This window comes from Narcine bancroftii, chromosome 5 (assembly GCF_036971445.1).
Source record: "Narcine bancroftii isolate sNarBan1 chromosome 5, sNarBan1.hap1, whole genome shotgun sequence".
Lineage (NCBI taxonomy): Eukaryota > Metazoa > Chordata > Chondrichthyes > Torpediniformes > Narcinidae > Narcine > Narcine bancroftii.
In genome coordinates, this window is record NC_091473.1 from 45,419,683 (window position 1) to 45,443,888 (window position 24,206).

The 24,206-nt window shown below is 43.2% G+C and overlaps 1 protein-coding gene across 2 annotated transcripts in view; it reads right to left on the minus strand.

The window, feature by feature from the left end:
* Nucleotides 1-4,000: 4,000 nt before the first annotated feature.
* LOC138763339 (uncharacterized protein C3orf18-like) overlaps nt 4,001-24,206 on the minus strand; it is a 73,835-nt gene continuing 53,629 nt past the window's right edge. For both annotated transcript variants that reach the window (XM_069937315.1, XM_069937316.1), the window contains exons 2-5: nt 21,228-21,592; nt 19,282-19,307; nt 9,373-9,499; nt 4,001-6,867 (exon numbers count right to left, since the gene is read on the minus strand). In XM_069937315.1, the coding sequence (XP_069793416.1) occupies nt 6,787-6,867; nt 9,373-9,499; nt 19,282-19,307; nt 21,228-21,434 (441 nt within the window). In that variant the 5' untranslated portion in view covers nt 21,435-21,592 and the 3' untranslated portion in view covers nt 4,001-6,786. The remainder of the gene's footprint in view (nt 6,868-9,372; nt 9,500-19,281; nt 19,308-21,227; nt 21,593-24,206) is intronic.

Genomic DNA, 24,206 nt, shown 5'->3' on the forward strand with positions numbered 1-24,206 from the left:
AAAACCTTTGCTTCTGGCCATGAAGATGACAAATGGAGCTGGGTTTACAGCTTTGGCGATAGTTACTCCATTCTCAACATCAAGTGCAGTGCCTTCCGCTGAAATCCCTCAGGCTCTCAGGCAGGAACGGGGACCTTGGGCTGCCGGCAGGAGTGGGGAACCTCAGTCTCTACAATTCTTTTGACCCCAAAAGTTCAATCGACTCCCCGGCATTTATCAACCCCCTTTCAACTGCCTCTGCCCCCCCCCCCTTGCATTTTCGACCCCTTTGATAGACCCATCAACCATTTTGGAGACCCCAATTTAAACATACTCTTAAATAGACAAGGTAAAGACAACTGGGATTGTCCTGTTGCAGACAACTGGGATTAGTGTAGATGGGCAAAAAGGGGTCAATAGGGATGAGTTGAGCTACTTCTAGCCTGCACAAATCTATAGCTCCAGCTATAAGGATGACAGGATTTAAACAGACATCTCCCTGCATGTTGGAGATGAAATGTTTAGTCAGATGGTGAGAAATTATGGGAAGTCCACATGGACTACTTCCTCCCAATGCACATTGCCTGGGAGAGCAGCAATGGAGGTTCCAAGATTGAAGATGTTGTTGAGGTAGATCCCAATTGCTGAAGTAGAAGCAAGAAAAAGTATTTCTGATGAGGCAACATGACTGAATCTGAAATAAATAGTGGAGACATATGAGAGTGTCCAGATGTCAAAATCTGGAGCAAAATCTAAGCTGCCGGAGGAATTCAATGAGTCGAACCTCTGGGTTGTTCCAGCAGAACGTCTTTTGCTGGAAAATGGAAGGTTATTCAGTAGGGAAATTCAAGGCAATTTTTTGAGTAGGTTATTACCCCATAAATATTTGAGTATAATGTGAAAAATATTCCCCCCTTTTTCGCCTCAAAAATAGCGGGGGGTCGCATTTTACTCGAGAGTAAAATTTTTCTGCAGGCGAGTGGTAGATGGTAGTGCGACTCGGGCGGCTGGGTGGGCAAGTGGCAGTGCGACTCGGGCGGCCGGGTGGGCGAGTGGTAGCACGACTCTGGCAGCCGGGCGGGCAGGCGAGCAGAAGCGCGGTTCGTGCGGCTGGGCAGGCGAGCGGTAGTCGACAGTGTGACTTGAGTGAGCAGCAGGGCAACTCGGGCGGGCGAGTGGGCGAGCGGCAGCGTGACTCAGGTGGCCTAGCGGGCGGGCAAGCGAGTGGTAGATGGCAGCGCAACTCGGGTGGCCAGGCGGGCGAGCGGCAGCGTGACTTGGGCAGGTGGGCTAGTGGGCGAGCGGAAGCGTGACTCGGGCAGGTGGGCAAGCGGGTCAATTAAGGAGCATCTCAAAGGAAGGAAAAAAAAGTAAAAGAGATGGAGGAGTTTATGGAGGGATTTCTGGAGCTTAAGATCTTGGCTGCTTGGCTCCTGATGTTGGGGTAATTAAATATGCAAAGGAACAGAATTTGAGAAGTGCTGATATGTCAGGTTGTGACACAGCTTAAGGAATTCTAGAAACAAGGAGTGAAGGGTTGTGAGAGACGGCAGTGCGACTCGGGCGGGCGGGCGAGCAGCCGGAGAGACGGCAGTGTGATTCAGGCAGGTGAAGGGTGGGGGGATTTTATTATATATGGGGGTATCATTTTTACCCCTTTTTCCCCTCAAAAATGGGGGATTGCATTATACATGGAAAGCATTATACATGAATATTTATGGTAGGTCAGCACAGCACTGTGAGCCGAAGGGCCTGTATCATTCTGCAGATTTCTATGTTCTATAAAATAAATGATATTCTAACTACATCTAGTGAACTGGATAAATGGGTACAATTTGCATCTATAGAACACAAAAACTGTAGTTGCTGGAATCTGAGTGAACAAAGAGAAGATTCAGCGGATCAGGCAGCATCCCTGGAGAAAAGTGGAGAGGCAATGTTTCAAGACTGGACTGTTTATTGAGTAATGAGGGAAGGTACATGAAGGGAGGTGGGATGGGGGGAGATAGGAAAGAAGACTTAAAGTGGACAAATGAAAGTGGGAGAGATGGAGAGACAGGTAGAGCAAGAGCCCACAAATAAGTTTATGTTTTCTTTCTTTAGAAAATAGAATAAGCAGCATTAGGGATTAAAAACATTAATTTATGTTTTAAGGCTGTCACTCTTTTAGGGAGTTTAAAACAAAGAGTATTACAGCATAATACAGGCCTTTTGGTGCATGATGTTGTGCTGACCAATATAAACCTACTCTACTTTAATCAACCCTTCCCTCCCTCACAGTCCATAATCCTCTATTTTTCTTAGATCTGTGTGCCGATCTAAGAGTTCTTTGAATGTCCCTATTGAGCCAGCCTCTGTCATCATACCCATTAATGCTTTTCAAGCACCCACCACTCTGTGTAAAAAAAACTTGTAGAGGTGACACTGTTAGTTTAGTGGTTAGCGCAACACTATTACAACGTCAGCGACCTGGGTTTGAATCTGACACTGTCTCTAGGGAGTTTGTATGCTCTCCTCGTGTCTGTGTGTACTTCCTCAGGGGCTCCAGTTTCCTTCCACATTTCAAGATGTACTGGGGTTAGTATGTTAATTAGTCACCGGGGTGTATTTGGACAGTGTGGGCCCATGGTCTGGAAAAGCTTGTGTATCTCTAAATTTAAATTAAAATTTTAAAAATGAATAGACTTATCGTTGATGGTAACAATTTCAGAATCCTGGTCGTTTCATTAATGACTAAACACTAGGTTCCAGATCATTGACGAACCGCTCTGCAACAATGTGAGTAGGAAGTTCAGGTGACAATCGATGAAGAGCCCTTGAATAAACTGCACACATCTTGTTTGAGTGTCCATACCTCACACGTCTTGATCTGTGCATCTGCTGTGGATTTCATTGGAAATGTCAACCCACTGAGCACAAAATTACAGCCATTGACATACAATAAGTTGGTAAGGTGACTTTGTGTATCGAGTGCAGTTTTGGCCATCTTGCTGGAAAAAATGCCAAAAAAATGATCATGGGGCAGTTACTTGGACTGGAGGGCTGAATTATAAGGAGAAACTGGACAATAAAAGGCCTGTTTCCATGGTAAGTATCTATGTTGTTAAGTCTGACTTATGATAAACTAGCTGCAACTTTGCAAAGGGAAGGCATCAAGGTGTTGCAAGTTCTCAGCAACAGCATCCAATATATATACATCAACAAAGCAAAGGGATAAGATTAACCATAGATTTATTTCACAATTTGGAAATACACTGATTTGAATGTTCTGAAGTAAAGAGGACCTACAGGAACAAAGCTAGAATGTGCCCATCTAAGTTGTGCACCAATTTGTGTACCAATTTGTGTCTACGTCATCTCTGGAACCTTGCAGCATTTTTGCCACATCAACATCAGATATATTTCACAATTTGGAAATACACTGATTTGAATGTTCTGAAGTAAAGAGGACCTACAGGAACAAAGCTAGAATGTGTCCATCTAAGTTGTGCACCAATTTGTGTACCAGTTTGTGTCTACGTCATCTCTGGAACCTTGCAGCATTTTTGCCACATCAACATCAGATATGCGTAGGAATTTCTTCAGCCAGAGGGTGGTAAATCTGTGGAATTTGATGCCACATGGGTTATGGAGGCCAGGTATTGGGTGTAATTAAGGCAGAGATTAATCTGCTTTTTCCTTTCAGGGCTGTGGTGAAGCCTGGAGAGATAAGAAATAGAGTGCAGCACCTCCCAACACATTTTGTCACACATTAACTTTTTGTGGTCTGCTTGTCATCAGCTCACCCACCTTCCCAATCACTGACCCCAGCGCACTGCACCTGAGAAGAGGAGCTGTGAATATAAGTGCTGAGAGGCCTACGGTTCAGGGCCTTGGACCCACTGGTTGCCGACTATCAAAATCCGATGCCAGTTACTTTTCAAGAAAGGAGTGGTCTCTGTGACTGATTGTGGATGTTTGAGAGCTCCTCCACTACCCACCCCACTCCCCCCCCCCCCCACCCCGAGATTTCAGATCTCTGGCTCTCTTTCCATGGAGTTGATGCACAGTGATCCCAACTGAAGATTAAGCCAGTGAGACACATCAGGGTCCTCAAAAGGAAATGAGCTGATTGAGGTGGTTACTGTTGCCAAGGGTGAGAGTCTAGTGGAACAACCAACCATCTCTTGATCATTGTCTTCCTTTCATTTTTCTCACACAAATAACCAGTGAGAGGAATAAATTTCAGCTAAGTTGTCCATGGCAGAAACATCATCTGTAACAGTGTAAAGCAATGCAGTTGATCGAGAAGCAGCTTACCATCACCTCATTAGGGGAAACAGGAATGGGGTATAAATGCTGGCTGTGCTACCAAAGATGACAAAACTAAACAAAGTAAAAATGCAATGGGGTAACTGAACAGGTATTTGATACTATAATTGTGAGATAATCTAAAACAAATCCTCAATGATTTCATTAAATTCCATTGCATTACGCATTTATACTATGCCCTTCTTGACATCCTCATAAGACACAGGAGTAGAAATAGGCTATTCAGCCCATTGAATCTGCCCTGCCATTTTAATCATGACCTGATCCATTTTCCCACTCAGCCTCACTGCCCGGCCTTCTCCCCATAACCTTTGATGCCCTGGCTAGTCAAGAACCTGTCAACCTCTGCCTTAATTACACCCAATACTTGGCCTCCACAACCCGTGTGGCATCAAATTCCACAGATTTACCACCCTCTGGATGAAGAAATTCCTACGCATATCTGTTCTAAGCAGACGCCTTTCAATCTTGAAGTTTTTCCCTCTTGTCCTAGTCTCTCCCACCATGGTAAACAACCTTTCTAAATCTATTCTGTCCATGCCTTTCAACATTTGAAATGAGATCCCCCTTCATTCTACTAAACTCCAACGAGTACAGGCCAAGAGCTGTCAAATGCTCCTAATATAACCCTTTTATTCAAAGAATCATCTTTGTGAGCCTCCTCTGAACTTCTCCAAATTCAGCACATCCTTTCTTAAATGAGGAGCCCAAAACTCCTCCTAATATTCCAATGAGATCTCACCAGTGCCTTACAAAGCCTTAACATCACATCCCTGGTCTTATATTCTATTCCCATTGAAATGAATACCAGCATTGCATTTGCCTTCTTCACCACTGACTCAACATGTAATTTTGCCTTCAGGCTATCCTGCATAAGAACTCCCTTTGCATCTGGGCATTTTCAGAGAAGTACTTTTGAAATACACATTCTGGTGTAACTGGGGAAGGGTAGCCACCAAGTGTACACACCAAGCTCTGACTTGCAGCAATGTGATAGTGAGTGGATTATTCACTGATTGAAGAATCAATATAACCCAGGACTCTGGAGATTGTTCCCTGGCTGTTCCTCACTGTAGCGCTGCCACGCATGGTTGGAGCCGCGTGAAAGTCCCATGCTAAAGATGACGCCTCTGACAGCTCTACACTCATTATCACAGCCAGGATTTTTAATGCTCGGGGCTCTGAAGTAGGAATCTCACAGGCTGTGGGCTGCTGGAGAATGACTCACAGGAACCAGGTAACAGAACAGGGATTTGAGAGGATATTCAGGGCAAGAATGGCTCTCGGAGGGCCTCAGGTGTTGAAAGCTTCCTGATCGCATTGGAGGTTTGGATCTGGAGCACGGGTTGTCGACAGATTGAACAGGAGTCTGTGAGACTGCAGAACCGCTGGAGTCAAATCCACAGACACTCAGTGTTTCTTAAGGGACTCTGCATCTCTTTCTCTTATTATTGGGGCTGCCAGGCAATGATAATGGTGACTCCATTTGCCTTTATAGCAAGCAGAAGTTGAAGTTTATTGGTGTATATTACATTTTTTTGTATTATTACATGACAATAAAAGGAACCTTGAACCCACAACTTTCTGGCCAAAAGGTGCGGGGTTCCTATTGTAATGTAGCCACTATATACTGTATGTGCATTCAGGGAGTTATGCACTCCACTGATAACAAACACCAGTGAAATCAGTTGTGGGATAAAGTTTGAAAAGATTTACTTGAACATTAAAAAGCAGTAGTTTAACTTTGGTAATTATTTTTGGGCAGGATCCCAAGGTTACACCCCTCCCTTACCCAGGGAAATTCCACCCGTAAGCTGTGGAAACGTCCTTGTTCAGGATCTCATTGGATTGGTCCTGGAGGAGATGGCAGCAGCTCCTCCAGAGGTTGGGACATGGTGTTGAAGGGAAGGGGTTTAAGGAAGAGGGGGCAGGGCAAATCACAGAAGGGAAGTCGAGAGGTCGAAGGGATAAATGAAGGTTGGAGTATACCTGAGCTGGCTGAAAGAGCCTGCAAAAGAAAGTATTTCTCAATTATTTAGTCTTAGGGGAACAGATCAAACCAGTTATGGCTCAGAGCTGGGATCCTCCTTGGAAGTGATGGATTGGACATATTACACTGCACCAGTTGGCTAGGGTAGGGCTAGGGGCCAAACAATATGATTGTCAAAGGGTGCAAGTAAATCTTTCCCAATGTTGGTGAGGCTGGTGTATCTCCTTCCCTGATCATAACCAGGGTGGGTGAAACTGAATGCACAGTGGAGAAGTGCAACCTATTCATGCTCACTAGTACCAGTCCAATTTGTCATAACGTTGCCTGTCTTGGAGAAACCTTTCCCTTGAAATTAAAGTACACAAAATTACCCCAGTGGCCTTAGACCAATAATTGGTTTGGATATCCAGAAGGAGAGAGATAATGCAGGCATCCATAAGAATGTACATCTGAATGGAAGTGCACTATGTTCGTATTGTCCATCTGTGTTGGAGCTGAAGTATTGTTCAGGCATTAATGGCATTGGCCACATCACTAAACACCAGTCTGCTGGGTCTCTGCAAGGATCCTTGGCTCGGCATCAAGATCTACAGAAAGAAATATGGTAGTGAGAACCCTCTCAGAATTCAACCAACTATCTTGGCTCTGGATCATCAGGAGATGAGAGTCATTCCACATCCTTGGAATAAATTTAAAGAAATGTGGAAGCTTTTGCACTGTCCCAGATTCTTTCATTTCCTGAATTGCCAGGCCAGGAGATTACAATGAAAGCTGCCTTCACATTGTAATATCTTTTACATGTCCATTTACCAATAGATCTCAATCATTCCATGTTGGCAGAGCAACTCTGGGATTCCCTTGGGACTGCATTGATGTGCAGGTGAAAACAAATTTTTGAGAGATGGGAATATGTGTCGGTCATTCAGCCCTGTGTACATTTCCAAACTTTCACCCTTAAATCCATGCCACAAAGTTCCTACCACTCTCACTTTTGGGACATTTTGAATTATTTTTCCCCTTTTCTAACCGGGTGATAGAGAGGATCATCCTGTTGTTCACCTCTTCCACTCTTATTCTTCTAGGGATGTCAATTAATATCAGCACTTTTAACCATTTTACAATGCCTTTGCAAAGTTCGGGTTAACTTCATTACAAATCGTTGGAATAAAAAACAGGTGATTCAGATCACCCCAAATTGAAAACTGTACCTTGCGGCCAATTCAGAATGCCAATCGCATTGTAACATTTTACTGCTAATCCACATCACAAACCTACACCATCAGTCTTCACTGCCAACTCATAGCGCCAATCACATTTGAGCCCACACTTTCAATCCTAATAGTTAATCCTCACTGCCGATTCACATTGCTTGGAGCACGTGCACACTGTCACCCCACACAGTAAGCCATTGAAGTTAATCAATTTCCTTTGCCAATTGAATTACTATTCCCCACTGCCAATGCACTCTGTCAAATGTCATTCTGATCATGGAGACAAAAAAGATGGAAGCTGGTGGAATCTCTGACAAACTGCTGGAGGAACATGAATGGGTCAGGCAGCATCCGTGGAGGAAAGATGATGATTGACCATTTGGGTCGAGATCCTGCATCAGTCCACAAAAGTCAACTATCTCTTTCTATCTCCTACTGAAGGCATGCTGTTGGGGTGCATCACTGCGTGGGATGGAAACTGCTCTGCCCAAGACAAGAAACTATGGAAAGTCATGAATGTGACTTGGTCCTTCACACACACTCCCCCTCCCCTTCATCATATCCATCTATAACTCCTGATGCCTTGGAAAAGCAGCCAATATATTAAAAGAGTATTCCTACCCTGGGCTACATTCTCTTCACCCCTCTCCCATCAGGAAGTGCGAGATCATGCACCACCAGATTCAAAGACAATTTCTTTCCCACTGCTATCAGTCTCCTGAATGAAGCTCACACCAGTAAAACTGTGTTGCCTTTATTTTGTACCATTTGATTTCCCTCTGTAACTCTGCACTTTTGTACAACATCTTACTTGTATTATTCATGAGCAAAGCAAACTCTATCACTGCATCTTGGCACATGTGACAATGAAGTTAAACTTTCAATTTTTCTTTTAAATTTAGCATGATAACAGACCCTTCTGGCCCACGACCCTGCCCATGTGATCAATTAAACTTCTAACCTTGTACGTATTTTGAATGTGAGACAAAAACGGAGCACCTGCAGAGATCCCACAGGGTCACAGGGAGAACGTGCAAACTCCTTAAAGTCAGCGAATTTGAACATGGCTGGCTGATGCTTTACTAGCGTTGCACTAACTGTGTCACCTGTGAACTTGAAATTTGACACTTGTACTACCAGTTTTTGCTGTGTTAATTCTCAATGTCAGCACACTTTGCTGGTTCCCAGCAGAAAATCTTACAGTCTACACATGTACACAGTGGTCTGCTACTGATTGAGTGTCACATTGTATGCCCTGCAGTTCTGCCCCAGCAACAGGCGCCATCTTCAGGAGATAGCTAGAGCAATGAAAGACAAGAAAGCAATCCTGATAAGAGTGGAATCCACCTCTCATAATATGTAGAGGTGTCTGAGATGATGGTACCATGAGGGGCATTGATAAGGCGAATAGACACAGTGTTTTTCCAAGGGCCCAAATCGAGGAGGCAAAAGATTTAAAGGGAGTTAAACAAGAAAGTCTGCAGATACTAGGGCTGAGTGCAATACATAAATGCGCTGGAGAAACTCAGCACGTCATACAGCATCCATAAGTAAAGAGTAACCAACGTTTCGGGCCTGGGCCCTTCATCATGTATATTTGTGCCCTGGTTCAAAACATTGGTTTCCCTTTTCTTCCTATGGATTTGCATGACCTGCAAAGATTTAAAGGGGTAAGCTTTTCACTTAGAAGATGGTGTGCACGTGGAACAAGCTGCCAGAGGTGAGTACAATTACAATGTTTAAAAGTCAGGTAGATGGATAGAAAATGTTTAGAGGGATGTGGGTCTAATCTAAGAAAAAAGAGCTAGCTGAGGTAGGCTGGCACGAAGGAGATGAAGGTCTTGCTTTCATGCTGTATAACTCACTGACTTGCCACCTCACCTTTCTCTGTAAGCTCTGTGCAGTCGCATCTCGACCGTGGTCAAGCAGTTCCTGTTCCAGCTCATCCTGCTCTTCACCAGGGTCAAAGTTGTACATTGGCATCAGCTGGTGGCGAAGTTTTTCAAGCCTAGTCAGTGAGAAAGCACAAGAGAACAGCCATTTTAAATACAATACACAAAAGTAGTGGAGAAACATAGCAGGTAATGTCATTTTTATTGGGTAATATTTCAGCGGTGAGACCAAAATTGAAATTGAATTTATATCAAAAAGAACTTGTGAAAATTGCATTAGCAGTTGCAAGAAAATGAATAGCAGTGACATGGAATTTGCATTTAGGTTTGGAAAGATGGCATGCAGAAATACATAGTTGTATACCTTTTGAGAAGATTACATATAATTTAAGGAATATGATACTATCTTGAAAATTTGATGGCCATATTTACATATTGTAGGTATAAATTTATAAATGGTTTTCCCTAAATCTCATGAAACCTCATCAATGCCTTGGAATAAATAAATAAATAAAACTGAAAAGGCTAGAACTGAGTGAATGGTGGCGATACCTTGGCAGCCAGGTCTGCATCTTTCTTTTTCTTTTCTTTCCTTACTAACCTCTTCTCTTTCTTTCTTTCTTTTTTTCTGGTGGGATTAGTATTTGGGGAGGAAGGTATTGGTGGGGTTTCTGGTGGGGGGGGGGTATATAAACCATAATGTACAATTGATTTGATATGGTTCATTATGACTATTACATTTTGTATTTTTACATAAATACATGTATGGAAAATATTCAAAAAACATAGCAGATCACGCACTATCTACAGGAAGTAAAGGGTGACTAACGTTTCGCACTTGAGCCTTTTGTCAAGGTATGAGCAAATGCAGCCAGGCATCTGAATAAATAGCTGCAGGGAGGAAGAGGGGAGGAATACAGACCAATAGGTAAGAGATCATAGGTGGATATAGGTAGGAGGGCAGAAGAGAAAAAAGCTGAGGTACTGAGGGAGGAGTAGATCTGAATGGAGAAGAAAGGGAAGGGCATGGAGAGCTGGAAGAAAGGAAACAGAGGGATAGGGAAAGAGAGAGAGAGACTCAGGGAGGGGTTTAACGGAAACTGGAGATGTTAATGCCATCTGGTTGGAGAATGCCCAGTTGCATTACTAGGTGTTGTCCTTCAATTTGGCCTCGGTTTAGCAGTGCACGAGGCCATGGATATACATGTCAGTGTGGGAATATGTGTGGAATTAAAATGGTTGGTTCCTGTAATTGGAAGTGATACAGTGTAGGTGCTCAACAAAATATCTCTCTCTTTCCCTATTTCTCTGTGTCCTTTCCTCCAGCTCCCCAACCCCTTCCCTTTCCTCTCTATTCAGAGAGCTATTCCCTCCCACTATCACTTCTCAGCTTTTTTTCTCTTCTACCCTCCCACTTATATCCACCTATGGCATCTTAAATGCGGGCTCATTTTTAACATTTAAGAAGAATTTGGACAACTTACCTGTTGGCCTGGTCTCTTCCTCCTGCCCCTTCCTCCCACTTCTCCTCTCCTCCCCCAACCTTTTATTCAGGTGCCTGATGTCTTTTGCTCATGCCTTTATGAACGGCTCAGGCCCTCAACGTAGTCTACCCTTTCCTTCCTATAGATGCTGTGTGACCTGTGTGAGTTTCTTCAACACATATGTATACCATCTGCAGATGTTCCTGTTTAACTGTTCAGCCATTTTAAGACAGTTTTCCAATGGATTTCATCCCTACCTGTGCTGCAAGTTTGATTTAGTGCAGACGACACTAAAGTATCTGGTATTGTAGATAGTGAAAATAGTTGTCAGAGATTGCAGCAGAATCTTGATTGGTTGAGCAGGAGGGCAGAGGAGCAGTTGATGGAATGTGGGGGTTGCATTTTGGGAGGTCTCACATGAGTAGAACCTTCACAGTGAACAGTAGGGATCAGGGCAGTGTTGTAAAGCAAATGGATCTTGGAGTACAGGTGCACAGTACCTTGAAAGAGGCATCACAGGGTTGTCAAAAGGGCTTTCTGCATATTGACCTTCATCACTCACAATATGGAGTACAGATGTTGGGAGGTCATGTTTCAGCTGTACAAAACATTGGTAAGGCCCAATCTGGAATATTACTTTCAGTTTTGGTCACCTTGCTGTAGGATAGATATCATCAAGCTGGAGAAGATACAGAGAAGATAATGAGGATGTTGCCAGAATTTGGGGGCCTGAGCTATAGGAAGAGGCTGAGCAGGCTGGGGCTTTATTCCTTGGAGTGCAGAAGGATGAGAGGTATACAAAATCATGAGAGGAATAGATCGAGTGAACACTGAGAGCCTTTTGCCCAGAGTAGGGGATTTGGTAACCAGAGGACAAAGGTTTAAGGTAAGGGGGAGAGATTTAACAGGGATCTAAGGAGTAATGTTTTTACAATGAAGATGGTATGAGTATGGAATGGGCTGCCAGAAGAGGTAAATGAGGCAGATACTATTGCAATGGTTAAGAAAGGATTTGACAGATGCATGGATAGGATGGGTTCAGAGGAATATGGGGGAAATGCAGGTCAATGGGCCATTTTGATCAACGTGGGATGGGCCTGCTTCCATGATCTATGACTGTTCAAGGTAAGGATTCTATTTCAGTGGGTTGATTGGAGAGGAGATGGAGTATATTAATCTGGCTAAAGCCCATCTCATCTTCAAATCCAACACATCCCAGCTCTGCCTGGATCTCACAGCCTACGTCCTGAGCTTTTGGCTCAGTTTCCTCCCTACCCATACCTTCGCCAGGTCTACTGCTTCTACTGGGATTTAAAATTGGGGCTTAAAGTGTTAAGTGGAACAGTGCAAATATTTGTCGACTTGAATTCATGTCTTACAGCAGTTGGAAGTTTTGAAGCCTCTCCTTTCATCTAGAATGATGTATGTTCATGAATGGGGGAGGAGGGGTGCATTGGCCTCTGGCCAGAGGAAGTGAGAGAGGACCCTCCCCTTCCCTCTCTTATCTCAGTTACCGAGTGTCCATAGTTTAATGAATGAATTTGCCGGCAGGAAGAAAGAGAAAAAAACACAGGCCAGCCACAAATGACAGTGGTTTCTGTGGTCAACGTCCCATGGAAGTAAATGTCACCTCGGCAGTGCAAAGCTTGCCAACCACATGACACCAGGGGCAAGGATGTGTCATTCACCCTGGCCTCTGATTGTCACAAGTTGGCTGGAAACAAAACCCCAGCTGCACAAATTCAGTTAGAGTGAGTCTGCTCAAGACCTTAGGACATCCTGCCTGTGAACGAGACCACAAGACGTTAAAAGTCAGGGTCGGGCCAGTGCTAAATCCATCCTAACCACAGAATCAGGGAAATAAATATCTCTAAAAAGAGATCTGGTTTTAATAAAGACCCACCATTCATTTCAAACTACTCTACAAAAGGCGTTCTTTTTTTTTTCTTCTACTGCAACAGATGGAAGAACGTGAATGAAAACATAATACTGATGGGAGAGGAAGCTTTACTTTTAGATCCTTGGGAGTTCCCTAACAAAGGACTGGAGAATTAATCCCAGCATCTGCTGGCAGATGATCTCAGCTGGCCCCTTTGGGCCCAGCTCTCAGCTTCACAGAGCCGATTTTCTGATGGTTACAGTAATTCCTTCAGCTCTGGCTAGCACTGTAAAGAATTTGAAGCAGTATTCAACCAATCTTCAATCATCATACCCTGTATAACCAGATTGCCTCTTGGACTTGGACTTGGACTTAAACACAGAGGCTTCACCTCACAATCCCCTGCCTCTCAAAAACTAGCACCTGGCCTCCACCATTGGTTGCCAGCAGCCAGTAAGAAAGCAAGTGGGTTTTTTTTTATCGCCAACTGCAGAATCGTTGTGGCTTCAAAGAGCCTCTTATCCAATACAATGATGATCAAAAGTGTTCATAGAAAATTAATATTTTTTTTTTAAATCCCAGCTACCACTCACAGAAATTTCCTGAAGATTTTTCATTTGTTTAGGACTCCAAGGACAATTCTGGGAGACTAGAAAACTACAATCAGTTTCTTGTGACCCAGTACGTGAGGTGGGAAAGAAATATTATTCTACTTCATCTCTCTGGAAGCTTGTCAGAAACTCCAGGCTTGGTAAGTGGAGGACCTCCAGGTAAGCGGAGGACCTTCAAAGGTGAAATTTTGAGAGGACAGTTTGTATGTTCCTGTCAGGATCAAAGGCAAGGTTAGAAAGTATAGGGAAACTGATTTTCAAAGGATATTGGGGATCTGGTATGCAAGAAGAGAGAGGCATATAACAGGTATAGGCAACATGGAGCAAATTAGGTACTTGAGAAGTATAAAAATGCAAGAAAAGAAAGAAATTAGGAAGGCTAAAAAAAAATGAGGTTGCTTTGTCAGACAATATGAAAGAAAATCCTAAGGGTTTCTACACATACATTAAGAGCAAAAGGATAGCAAGGGACAAAATTGGTCCCCTTGAAGATCAGAGTGGTCGGAGCCAAAAGAGATGGGAGAAGATTTTAAATCTTTATTTTTCATCAATATTAACTCAGGAAGTAAGTAAAACAAGCAAAAAGGTCATGGACCCCATACAGATAAAAGAGGAGGAAGTGCTTGCTGTCTCAAGGCAAATAAAGGTGAATAAATCCCCAGGCTTGACAAGATATTCCATCGGGCCTTGAGGGAGGCTAGTGTAGAACTTGCAGGGGCTCTGGCAGAAATATTTAAAATGTCCTTAGCCACGGGTGTGGAGCCGGAGGACAGGAGGATAGGTCACATTGTTTCATTGTTTTTAAAAAAGGCTCCAAAAATAACCTTGGAAACTATACACCGGTGAGCCTGATGTCAGTGGCAGGTAACTTATTGGAAGGTGTTCTAAGAGATCAGATATACAATTATTTAGACAGCCAGGGACTGATTAGGGATAATTAACAATGGCTTTGTGCATGGAGGTTGTGTTTAACCAATCTTCTAGAGTTTTTCAAGAAGGTTACCAGAAAAGTTGATGAAGGAAAGGATGTGGATGTTGTCTACATGGGCTTTGATAAGGTCCTACATAGGAGGTTAGTCTGGGAAGGTTCAGACACCAGGTATTCATGTGAAGTAGTGAACTGTATTCGACAATGGCTGGATGGGAGAAGCTAGGGAAAAGTGATGGAAGATTGCTTCTCAGATTGGAGGACTGTGATGAGTGGTGTGCCTCAGGGATTGGTGCTGGGACCATTGTTGTTTATCATCTACATCAATGATCTGGATGATAACGTGGTAAATTGATTCGGAAAGTTTGCAGATGAAACCAAGATTGGAGAAATTGTGGACAGTAAAGAAGGTTTTCAAAGCTTGCAGAGGGATCTGGACCAGCTGGAAAAATGGGGTGTAAAATGGCAGATGGGGTTTAATGCAGACAAGTGTAAGGTGTTGCATTTTGGAAGGACTAACCAATGTAGGACATACACAGTAAATGGTAGGGTACTGAGACATGCGGTAGAACAGAGAGATTTGGGAATACAGATACTTAATTCCCTGAAAGTTGCATCACTTTCAGGAAATTCAGTGGATAGGGTTGGAAAGAGAGCTTTTGGCATATTGACCTTCATAAATCAAAGTATTAAGTAAAGGAGTTGGGAAGTTAAGCTGAAGTTGTATAAGACATTGGTGAGGCCAAATTTGGAGTATTGTGTGCTGTTTGGGTCACATAATTACAGGAAATATGGAAAGAATGCAGAGAAGATTTACCTGGACTTCAGGAATTGAGTTACAGGGAAAGATTAAACAGATTAGGACTTTATTCCCTGGAGCATAGAAGATTGAGAGGAGATTTGATAGAGGTATTTAAAATTATGAGGGGGATAGACAGAGAAAATATAGGTAGGCTTTTTACACTGAGGTTAGGTGAGATACAAACCAGAGGACATGGGTTAAGGATGAAAGGGGAAAGTTTAGGGGGAACATGAGGGGAGCTTCTTCACACAGAGAGTGGTGGGAGTGTGGAACGAGCTTCCAGCTGAAATGGTAAATGTGGGCTCATTTTTAACATTTAAGAAAAATTTGGACAAGTAACATGGATGGGAGAGATATGAAGGGCTATAGACTGGGTGCAGGTCAGTGGGACTAGGAAAAGTAAATGGTTCGGTACAGGCTAGTTGGGCTGAGGTGGCCTGTTTTTGTGCTGTTATGGTTCTATTGTTCCAACTACTGAACCAAAAACCAATGATCCCAGAGGTGCAACAGAAATGTGAAAGACAAGTATACAAAATCATGAGGGGTAGAGTAAATGCAAGCAAGAGTTTTCCACTGAAGTTGGAAGAGACAAGAAATAGAGGACATGGGTTAATGATGAAAGGTAACATTTTTAAGGGAACTTAACAGGGAAGTTCTTCACTCTGAGTGTTGTGAGAGTGTGGAATGAGTTGCCAGTAGGTGGTGAATGTGGGCTCGATTTTAATATTTAACAGAAATTTGGATAGGTACATGGATGGGAGAGGTATGGAGGGCTGTGGTACAGGTAAAGGTTAAAGGAACAAGGCAGAATATTAGTTCAGAGTGCCTGTTTCTCTGCTGTAGTGATCTATGATTCTATTTCTGTACAGTCTCTGGTCAGTCCAAATGCTCAATATCCAATCATTGTTAAGTATTTTTGAAATGCTATGATTATTATAATGTGGGAAACATCACAGCTAGTTTGAGTTAGCTAAACTCCCACAAACAGAAGTGTGGCAATGGCTTGACACACTGCTTTAAGTGACCATCATTTAAGGGTGAAACACTGGGGCAGTTCCCTGCTCGTTTGCACCTTAGACTGGGAGTTGTTTTAACATTGCACTGATAGGTGAGACCTTTGATAGGGGAGCACTTCCTCAACAAGAGCACTGGTACTCCAGCTGGAGCTTTCTGTGGAGCAGGACCAGGACCCCCTTCAACATCTGTCTCAGCGTTGAGAGTGCTGCCTGCTAAACCAAGGCCTCCACACTTTAGAACCCAAAAGGATCACTTTGCACAACAATTCAAAATTCTAAACAATTCACTTGTCAACCAAATGGCTTTTGACTTCAGGTCCCCTGATTCTTTCAAACTTTGGAATGCACCTAATTGGTTCTTTAACCTAAGTCATCTGTGTGCTTTAACTGCCAATGCTGTAAACCCTGGAATTTCCTCCATGAACATTTCTACTTCCCTCCCTCTCTCTCCTCCAGTATTTGAGCATAGTACAGTACAGCACAGGAACAGGCCATTCGACTCATGTATCAGTGCTGACAATGAAGTCCAAATCAAACTAAAGCTGTGTTATTTGAACATGTTAGAGACCCCTCCATCTTCTATCTGGAAGAAATTTAAATGCTGTTATTGTACTACTCCTGGCAGCCCATTTCAGTCACCCACCAATCTCTGTGAAAAAGATTTGCATCACTCATCTCCCTTCAACTTCCCCCCTCATCTTGAACACATGTGCTTCAGTATGTTATGCTTTTTGACCGTCCACACTATCAATGCCTTTCCTGATTTAAAAAAATTCTATCAGGTCTCCTCTCAGCCTCCCATGCTGTAGAGCAGTGGTTTTCAAAATTTTTCTTTCCACTCACATACCACTTTAAGAAATCCCTATGCCATCAGTGCTCTGTGATTTGTAAGGGATTGCTTAAGGTGGTACGTAAGTGGGAAGGGAAGGTTGAGAATCACTGCTCTAGACTCAATTGTTACTTGAAATATTTTGCTTGAGAAAAATTGTCATTGGCCCATTTCCTTAGGAGTTATGAAACCATGCACATAACGAGTCAATTAGGTATGATCATAGGCGTATCTAGGGTCTGGCAACTAAGGCACATACCCTGGGCGCCACTTGTAGGGGGGGGTGCCCCTGTCCTCACCTTGCCCATCCAATATCCAAGACCCTAGTTGGGCTGCCCAAAAACTGATTACATCCCACTAACTTGAGCACCTTGGAGCACTGCTCTGGGCCGGCATCTCATCGGGCCGCTTTGGGGTCGTGCCAGCACCAGCCAGAGAAACGCAGAGCAGTTCCAACTCTGTGGGGGATTATAGGTAGGGAAAACAGCCATTTTGCCCATTGATCCCATATTGAACCACCCCAGCCATGTGCTGATAGCTCCGTCAGCCGCCCACTAACATCTCCACCGACCACCTGCTGATGGCCCCACCAGCCAGCTGCTTCTTGTTAGCTCCCATCGACCGGCCACTGACAGCCCCATCGGCCACCTGCTGAAGGCCCCATTGGCCAGCCGCCCGCTGACAGCCCCGCTGGCCACCCTGTGACAGTACCTGATCGGCTGCTCACATCATATGGCAGGTGGCATGGTTGGTGTGTAGCGGTTTTTGTGCTGTTTTCTAACAGTTGGGGGTGAGGGGTGCAATGTCAGTGTTCGCCTTAGGGTGCCATTTTACCTAGATACACCACTGGGTATGATTAAAACACTGGTTTTCAAACTTTTTCTTTCCATTCACATACCACCTTAATTAATCCCTCATTAATCACTGAGAACTTATGGCATAGGGATTATGGCATAGTGGAAAGAAAATGTTTGAAAATCACTGCTCTGGGGAAGCAACCCAAGTATGTCCAACCTTCCACCATAGCTCATGCCCCCAAAATCAGGTAAGCCTTTCCATAGCTTCCACGTGCAATGAAGAAACATTTCTCCACACTCATTTGAGGAGAAATGGAGTGTAATGAAGGTTTGCCAGACTGGATAGCCATATTGGCTCAGCTGGTAGGGAAACAGCAATGCAGGTCCAACGCTGTCCTGGGTCTCACCTGGGTGCTGTCTGTGTGGAGTTTGCATGTTCTCGCTGTGACCCTTATAGGTTTCCTCTGGGTGCTCAGGTTTTCTCCCACATTCCAAAGATGAGAAACAGAGTCATTGTTACAGATGGATAATAGTAGAATGGCTGAATGGTTTAGTCCTGGTTTCATCCCTTACAATTTTAAATCTGAAATATATTTGTATTTGGTGATCATGGGGATGAGGTTGGTCTCACTGGTAGAACAGGTTTAGGGGTTAGATACTTTCTACCTGCTCCCATGTTCCTATGTTAATTCTGCTCCAAGGTTATCCCAAACAGACATTCTGCCACTGGAAACCATGGAGGGCAATGGGGCACTGAATAAGAAGCTGTTGGGACTGTCGGCTTGTGAGTCGAGTTAGACATTCTGGAGTATACTGACAAGCTTGCTGAGCATAGTTTGGAGCCAGGGTTGAGCCATTACCCCAGAAAGATGCCTGGGATATGCATCTTAGTCATGGGGAGAGACTGGAGAGGAGAGCTCTGTTTTCCCTGAAGCAGAGGTGATTAAGAGAGGAAGTGATTGAGGTGTATAAAAGTATAAAGGGGTCTAGACAAACATGACTGCTGGAAACTTCTCTTCATATCGGAGGCAGATGAAACTAGAGCACAGAGATTTAGAGGAAGGGGGGATAGATTTAGAGGGGATCCTTTTTCACTCCATGATTGGTGAGTACCTGGAATTCATTGCCAGAAGGAGTGGTGGAAGCAAAGTCACTGACCACACTTAAGAATAATCTCTCAAGCACTTGAATCACCCATGGGATGTGCAGGAAGATTAGATTAATATGGATGAGTTTCCACTGGTCAGCATGGATCTGGTGGCCTGTTTCTATGTTCTCTGTCTCTATAGCAGTCAGTCCTACACTTCTCCTAATCCAGCCTACTAGTTTCCCAGATAAAATTTAAAATGATGGCGCGTGGCCTTGAAATATTTGAGCACTCTCCCTTGCTGCCTGCCCATCATCTCTCATTTGTAAAATCTGGAAGCTGAGTTAAATTACTCCCACATTAATGTCCTTGCAGCAGCCAGCAGAATTAATTATACATGTGGAAAATGCTGATGGCCACAAGAGTTCTCAACCCAGAATTAAGGATCAGACCAAGCACACTTACCTCTTTCTCTTCCTGATGTACAGTACCTAGATGAAAGGAAAATTAGTCATTAATGGAAAACTGCAAGAGAAAAACAAATTAAAATATAGCGCAGAAATGGTGAGTGTATCAATAGGGGGCCAAGTGTCAGCACTCTAGAATAATAGTGGACAACACGGTTTGAAAGGCATGGTTAGTGTAGCGACCCGGATTAGAATCCAGCATTGTCTGCAAGGAATTTGTAAGATCTCCCTATGTCTGTATGGGTTTCCTCCAGGTGCACCGGTTTTCTCCCACCCTTCAAAAACCTAGGGGGTCAGGGGTTGTAGGTTAATTGGTGTCGTTGGGCAGCTCAGGCTCATTGGCTGAAAGGGCTTGTTACCATGCTGCATGTCTAAATTAAAAATTAAATTAACAGTACAAATTCTGTGCCAGTGTACTGCATAAATGAAACCCACTCTCAGGGTCGGTGGCATAAGCTGAAAGCAAAATTCAAAAGCAGTAGCTAAATCATTTTGGCATATAGAACAGCATAACTTTCACCACAGATGCAAATCTAACTAAAATTAGAACCGGAACATGAAGAACAGTGAGAGGGGTTGGGGCCTGTTCTATAACCACAAACAGAATCAGAAAATCCTGGAAAAACACTTAGCATGACAGGTTGTATCTGTGGAAAGAGGAATAGGATTAACGTTCTGGATCAGAGGACTTATGTCAGAACTGGGAAAGAGGAATAAAAAAGGAATTTGGTTAATTTTATTTCTCTTTCTCAGTTGTGACAATGGGTGTTTAAACGGAAACATTAATTCAATTTCTCTTTCCACAGATGCTGCCTGAGCTGGGTTCCAGCACTTGCTCATTCTGCCTCAGATTTTTTTGTCTCAGAGTTCTACAGCATGGAAAAAGGCCCTTTGGCCCAACATCCATGCCAGCTAAGCTAGTCCCACTTGCCTTCATTTAGCTTATACCTTTGAAATCTGCCTAAGATTTACCTGCCTAAATGTCTTCTGAATGTAACAGCTGTCCTTGCTTCTACCACTTCCTCTGACAGTTCATTCTATCTACATGCGACCCTGTGTGAAGAAGGTGCACCTTCAGATCCCATTTAAATCTTTTCCAGCTCTCCTTAAGTCTGTGCCTTCTCGTTATAGATTCTACTCTCCTGGGAAAAAAGTTGTGACTATTTACTATCGATGACCCTCAAGATTCTATACACTTCTAGGTCCCACCCGTCAGCCTCCGGGGAGAAAGTCCCAGCCTATCCAGCATCTCCTTAAAATTCAAGCCCCACCAATCGTTGTACATTCTCACAAGTCTTTATCTGCACATTTTCCAACTTAATATCTTTTCTATAACTAGGAAACCAAATGAGGTGGCCAAAACTGTGCACAATACTCAAAGGGTAGTCTCACCAATGTCTTGTACAAATCTATCCCAATGCCCCAGCTCCTATACACAACACTGATCGATAAAGAAAAGCATGTCAAATGCCTTTTTGACCACCCTATCTAACTATGTCACTACTTTCATGGAACTATGTACCCGTACCCCCAGGTTTCTTTGTTCTACAATGCACCTCAGGCGATTTCATGCACCACCCATGTCCTACCCTGGTTTAACTTACCACAATGCAACACCTCACACTTATCAGAGTTAAATTCTAAGTTGTAGTTTCTAAAACCTAAATTGTAGGCTTACTGATGTGTGGTATTTGGGCTGCACAGGCACGTGGACCACAAGGGCCTGTTTCTGTGCTATATCTTAAATTTTAAAAAATACATACATTTAAATTCCATCAGTGGTTCTTTCTAACATCTGCTTTTTCTCTGATCTTCAGATGAACTTGTTACATTGGGTGGGTCAATCAGCATGTTGTACCTCTTTGAAAGAATTATTCCTCCCTCTTAACCTTGAAAACATTTCCCTTTTGAGTATTTTGAGAGATAATTAACAAACAGACTTACCATGGCCACAGATAATGCTATAATAGTAATAACTCCAATGGGAACAAGGACCAGGCCCATTCTTGATCTCCCAATTTCTGCATCGGGCTGTGGAGTGGCAGTTGTGTTGGTGCCATTTGTCACCATGGCAACAGTCTGAAATGTTACCCTGTCTGTTACATTGACATGCTCTGTTCCAGCTGCCATATTTAGAAAGGAAGCTGCCATGTTGGTTCCGTTGTAGTCAATGTCAAGTATCAGCAGTGACGTTTTCTGGAATTACTCCAACCCTTTGCCTCTTGGTGGCGCTTGACCCTATCAATCCTGAGGAACATTCTTGGCAAGCTCATATTGGTGTAGTCTCCACCTGAATGTCACACCCTTCTCTGAAACATGAAATTGGAAGATATTAGTATCTTTACCATGACAAAGCAAACACTTGATGGGGAAACCACGTGACACATGCCCAATCCATGTCACACGGTGAAGTTACCCCATTTGGATAAATTCTGCTCCATTACTTGGATATGGTTAGCTTCTGAGAACAATCTTCCTTTAACCCCCAGCCGAGGCATGAATGGCTGAGGAGAGTGCAGGTCAAAGCGAAACCTCTAACCTCTCAAAAGCAAACTCACCAGAAGAACAGCTGATCACCATCGACCAAAGAATGGAAATACAGGTGTGCCACACATAGGGCAGGTCTTTGGGGAGCTAGCCTTGTGTAAAACCTCAGATCAGTAGATGGAAACTCTTAATTCCCTTCATTGATTACGAGTGGATGATATGAAACCTATGAGTTATTTTCTCCAGTAGTTGCACATTATCTGGGTACTATAGTTGTGGTAGATGTTTGAGGTAAGATAGAGAATGCTTCATGCAACTGGATATTTGTTCCTGTTCAGATTCTTTATACATGAGGAAAAGAAGTGGCTTTAGCTTTTCTCTGGGAAAGGAACGAGTTAGCTGCACCCCAATCTGCTGCAATTTCAACCCACTAAGCAATAGCCATTCCTTTGATCCCCTGGTGCTACTTCAAGCTCAGATGCTGAAATATATACATGTATACCATCCCATTAATCCCTAATAATGTTGTCATTCCAGTCCAGAAAACTGGGTTCATGTACTCTCGGAAAAAACAAAGCCATAATCCAGATTGCCTTTCAGCTCACAGCAGTGCTGTACTGAGAGTGATTATAAATCTAGGCATTTCTGTTCTTGCAGGTGATCCTAAAACATGATTTTGGATAGTCCAATACATATCAATATCATAAAGAACATCAGTTAAATTATTGCAAAACTATCAGTAAAAACATGCTATGCGAAATTGATGACATTTTGAATTTCATTGGTTGCAAAGAAAAATAAGTCTCCATGAGGTCATGAAAGGTGGTATAGAAACACAAATCCATGTTTCTAAAATATTGCAAGTACATTAGGCTGGGTGGGAACATTGAGCTCTGGTGATGAGATGCATATTGTGATGCTACATGAGTCACAAAATCCCTTATTCATGGGAGATCTGTTCCAAGCTTCAACTCCTACTCTGTGCTAGTTCCCCGTAGTCTTTCATTTTCCAATTCTTAGCTCCCTCCACTTTAAATATTTCCAATGATTTCGTCTTCACAACTCTCTGTAGCACAGAACTCTAGGGATTTACAACCATCTGTGAGAAGAAATTTCTACATATCTCACTTTTAAATGACAAGTGCTTACATCCCCTCGTTCAAGACTCTCCGGTTAATGGATGTCTCATCATCTACCGTGTCAAGGTAAAGGTAAAAGTTCCATATTGTCACATAATACTCCATTTAGAATGTAACGTACATGACAGAGTCACCACTTTGTCCAGCACCCCTCATGGAAACCTACACCACCAGGTGTTCCTAGGCGGTCACCCCTCCAAGTACTGACCAGGCTGCTAAGCTTCCAGGATTAGACAATCTCAGGCATATTCAGGCTATTAGACTTATTAGGCTTCATGCCCCGTCAAGGTCTTATATGTTGCAGTATGTCTTCTAAAGTTTTCTTGTAATCTCAAGAATAGGTCCGGTGACTTTTCATTTATTGGGGAATCTGGCTAATTTACACGAAATGACCTGGTGACAGGGACACACTGAACTATGGTCTTGTCAAAGCAGAAAAGCCAAGGTAAAATGTCTCAAGGCCATTAAATCGCAGGAACTGAGGCTCAGTGAATTTGGTGTGCATAATGGTGATATGTAAACACCAGACTGTTGTAAACATCTGTCGGGTTCGCTGATGAAGGGAAATCTGCAGTCCTGATCTCTCTGACCTCAGAGCCAGAGTTAGATGACTGACTCAAATAATCCTGTGAAATGGCTGCAAACCACTCAGCTGAAGTGAATTAATTTTTTTTTTTAACTTGCAGATGCTGAAAATCTGAAATTAAAGTAACAAATACTCAGTAGGTCAGCCAACACTTGCCTAATTCATTGGCCCTGACTGCACAACATCATGCAGACTGTACAACATTACTTGTGCACTCCACAAAGATGGAGACACAATAGAAAACTGCAGATGCTGGAATCTGAAGCAACAAACACAATTTGCAAGGGGAATTCAGCAGGTCGAGCAGTGCCAGTGAGAAAAAAATAGTTGATGTTTTGGAATCAAGACTGAGGGTGCAGGGAGGGGATTATACTCTACATTGGGGCATTAACTGAAGTATCACAGCGGCACAACCAGTAAACCTGGTTCCTCAGAGCTCCAGTAACACAGATTCATTCCTGACCTCCAGTGCTGTTTCTATGTAGCTTGCCCATTCTCCCTGTGACTGCATGGGTTTCCTTCAGATGGTCCCACTGATGTGCAGATCAATAGGTTAACAACTGTGCTAGATTGACCAAAATGTAAATTTACCTTCATATGATTAAAAATACCTAGTACAGTGAGAATGGTTCTTCTGTGAACTGACCATCAGGTTATCTCGAGCATTTACAGAGTAGAGGATTGCAATGAAAAGGATTGCACCAATCACGG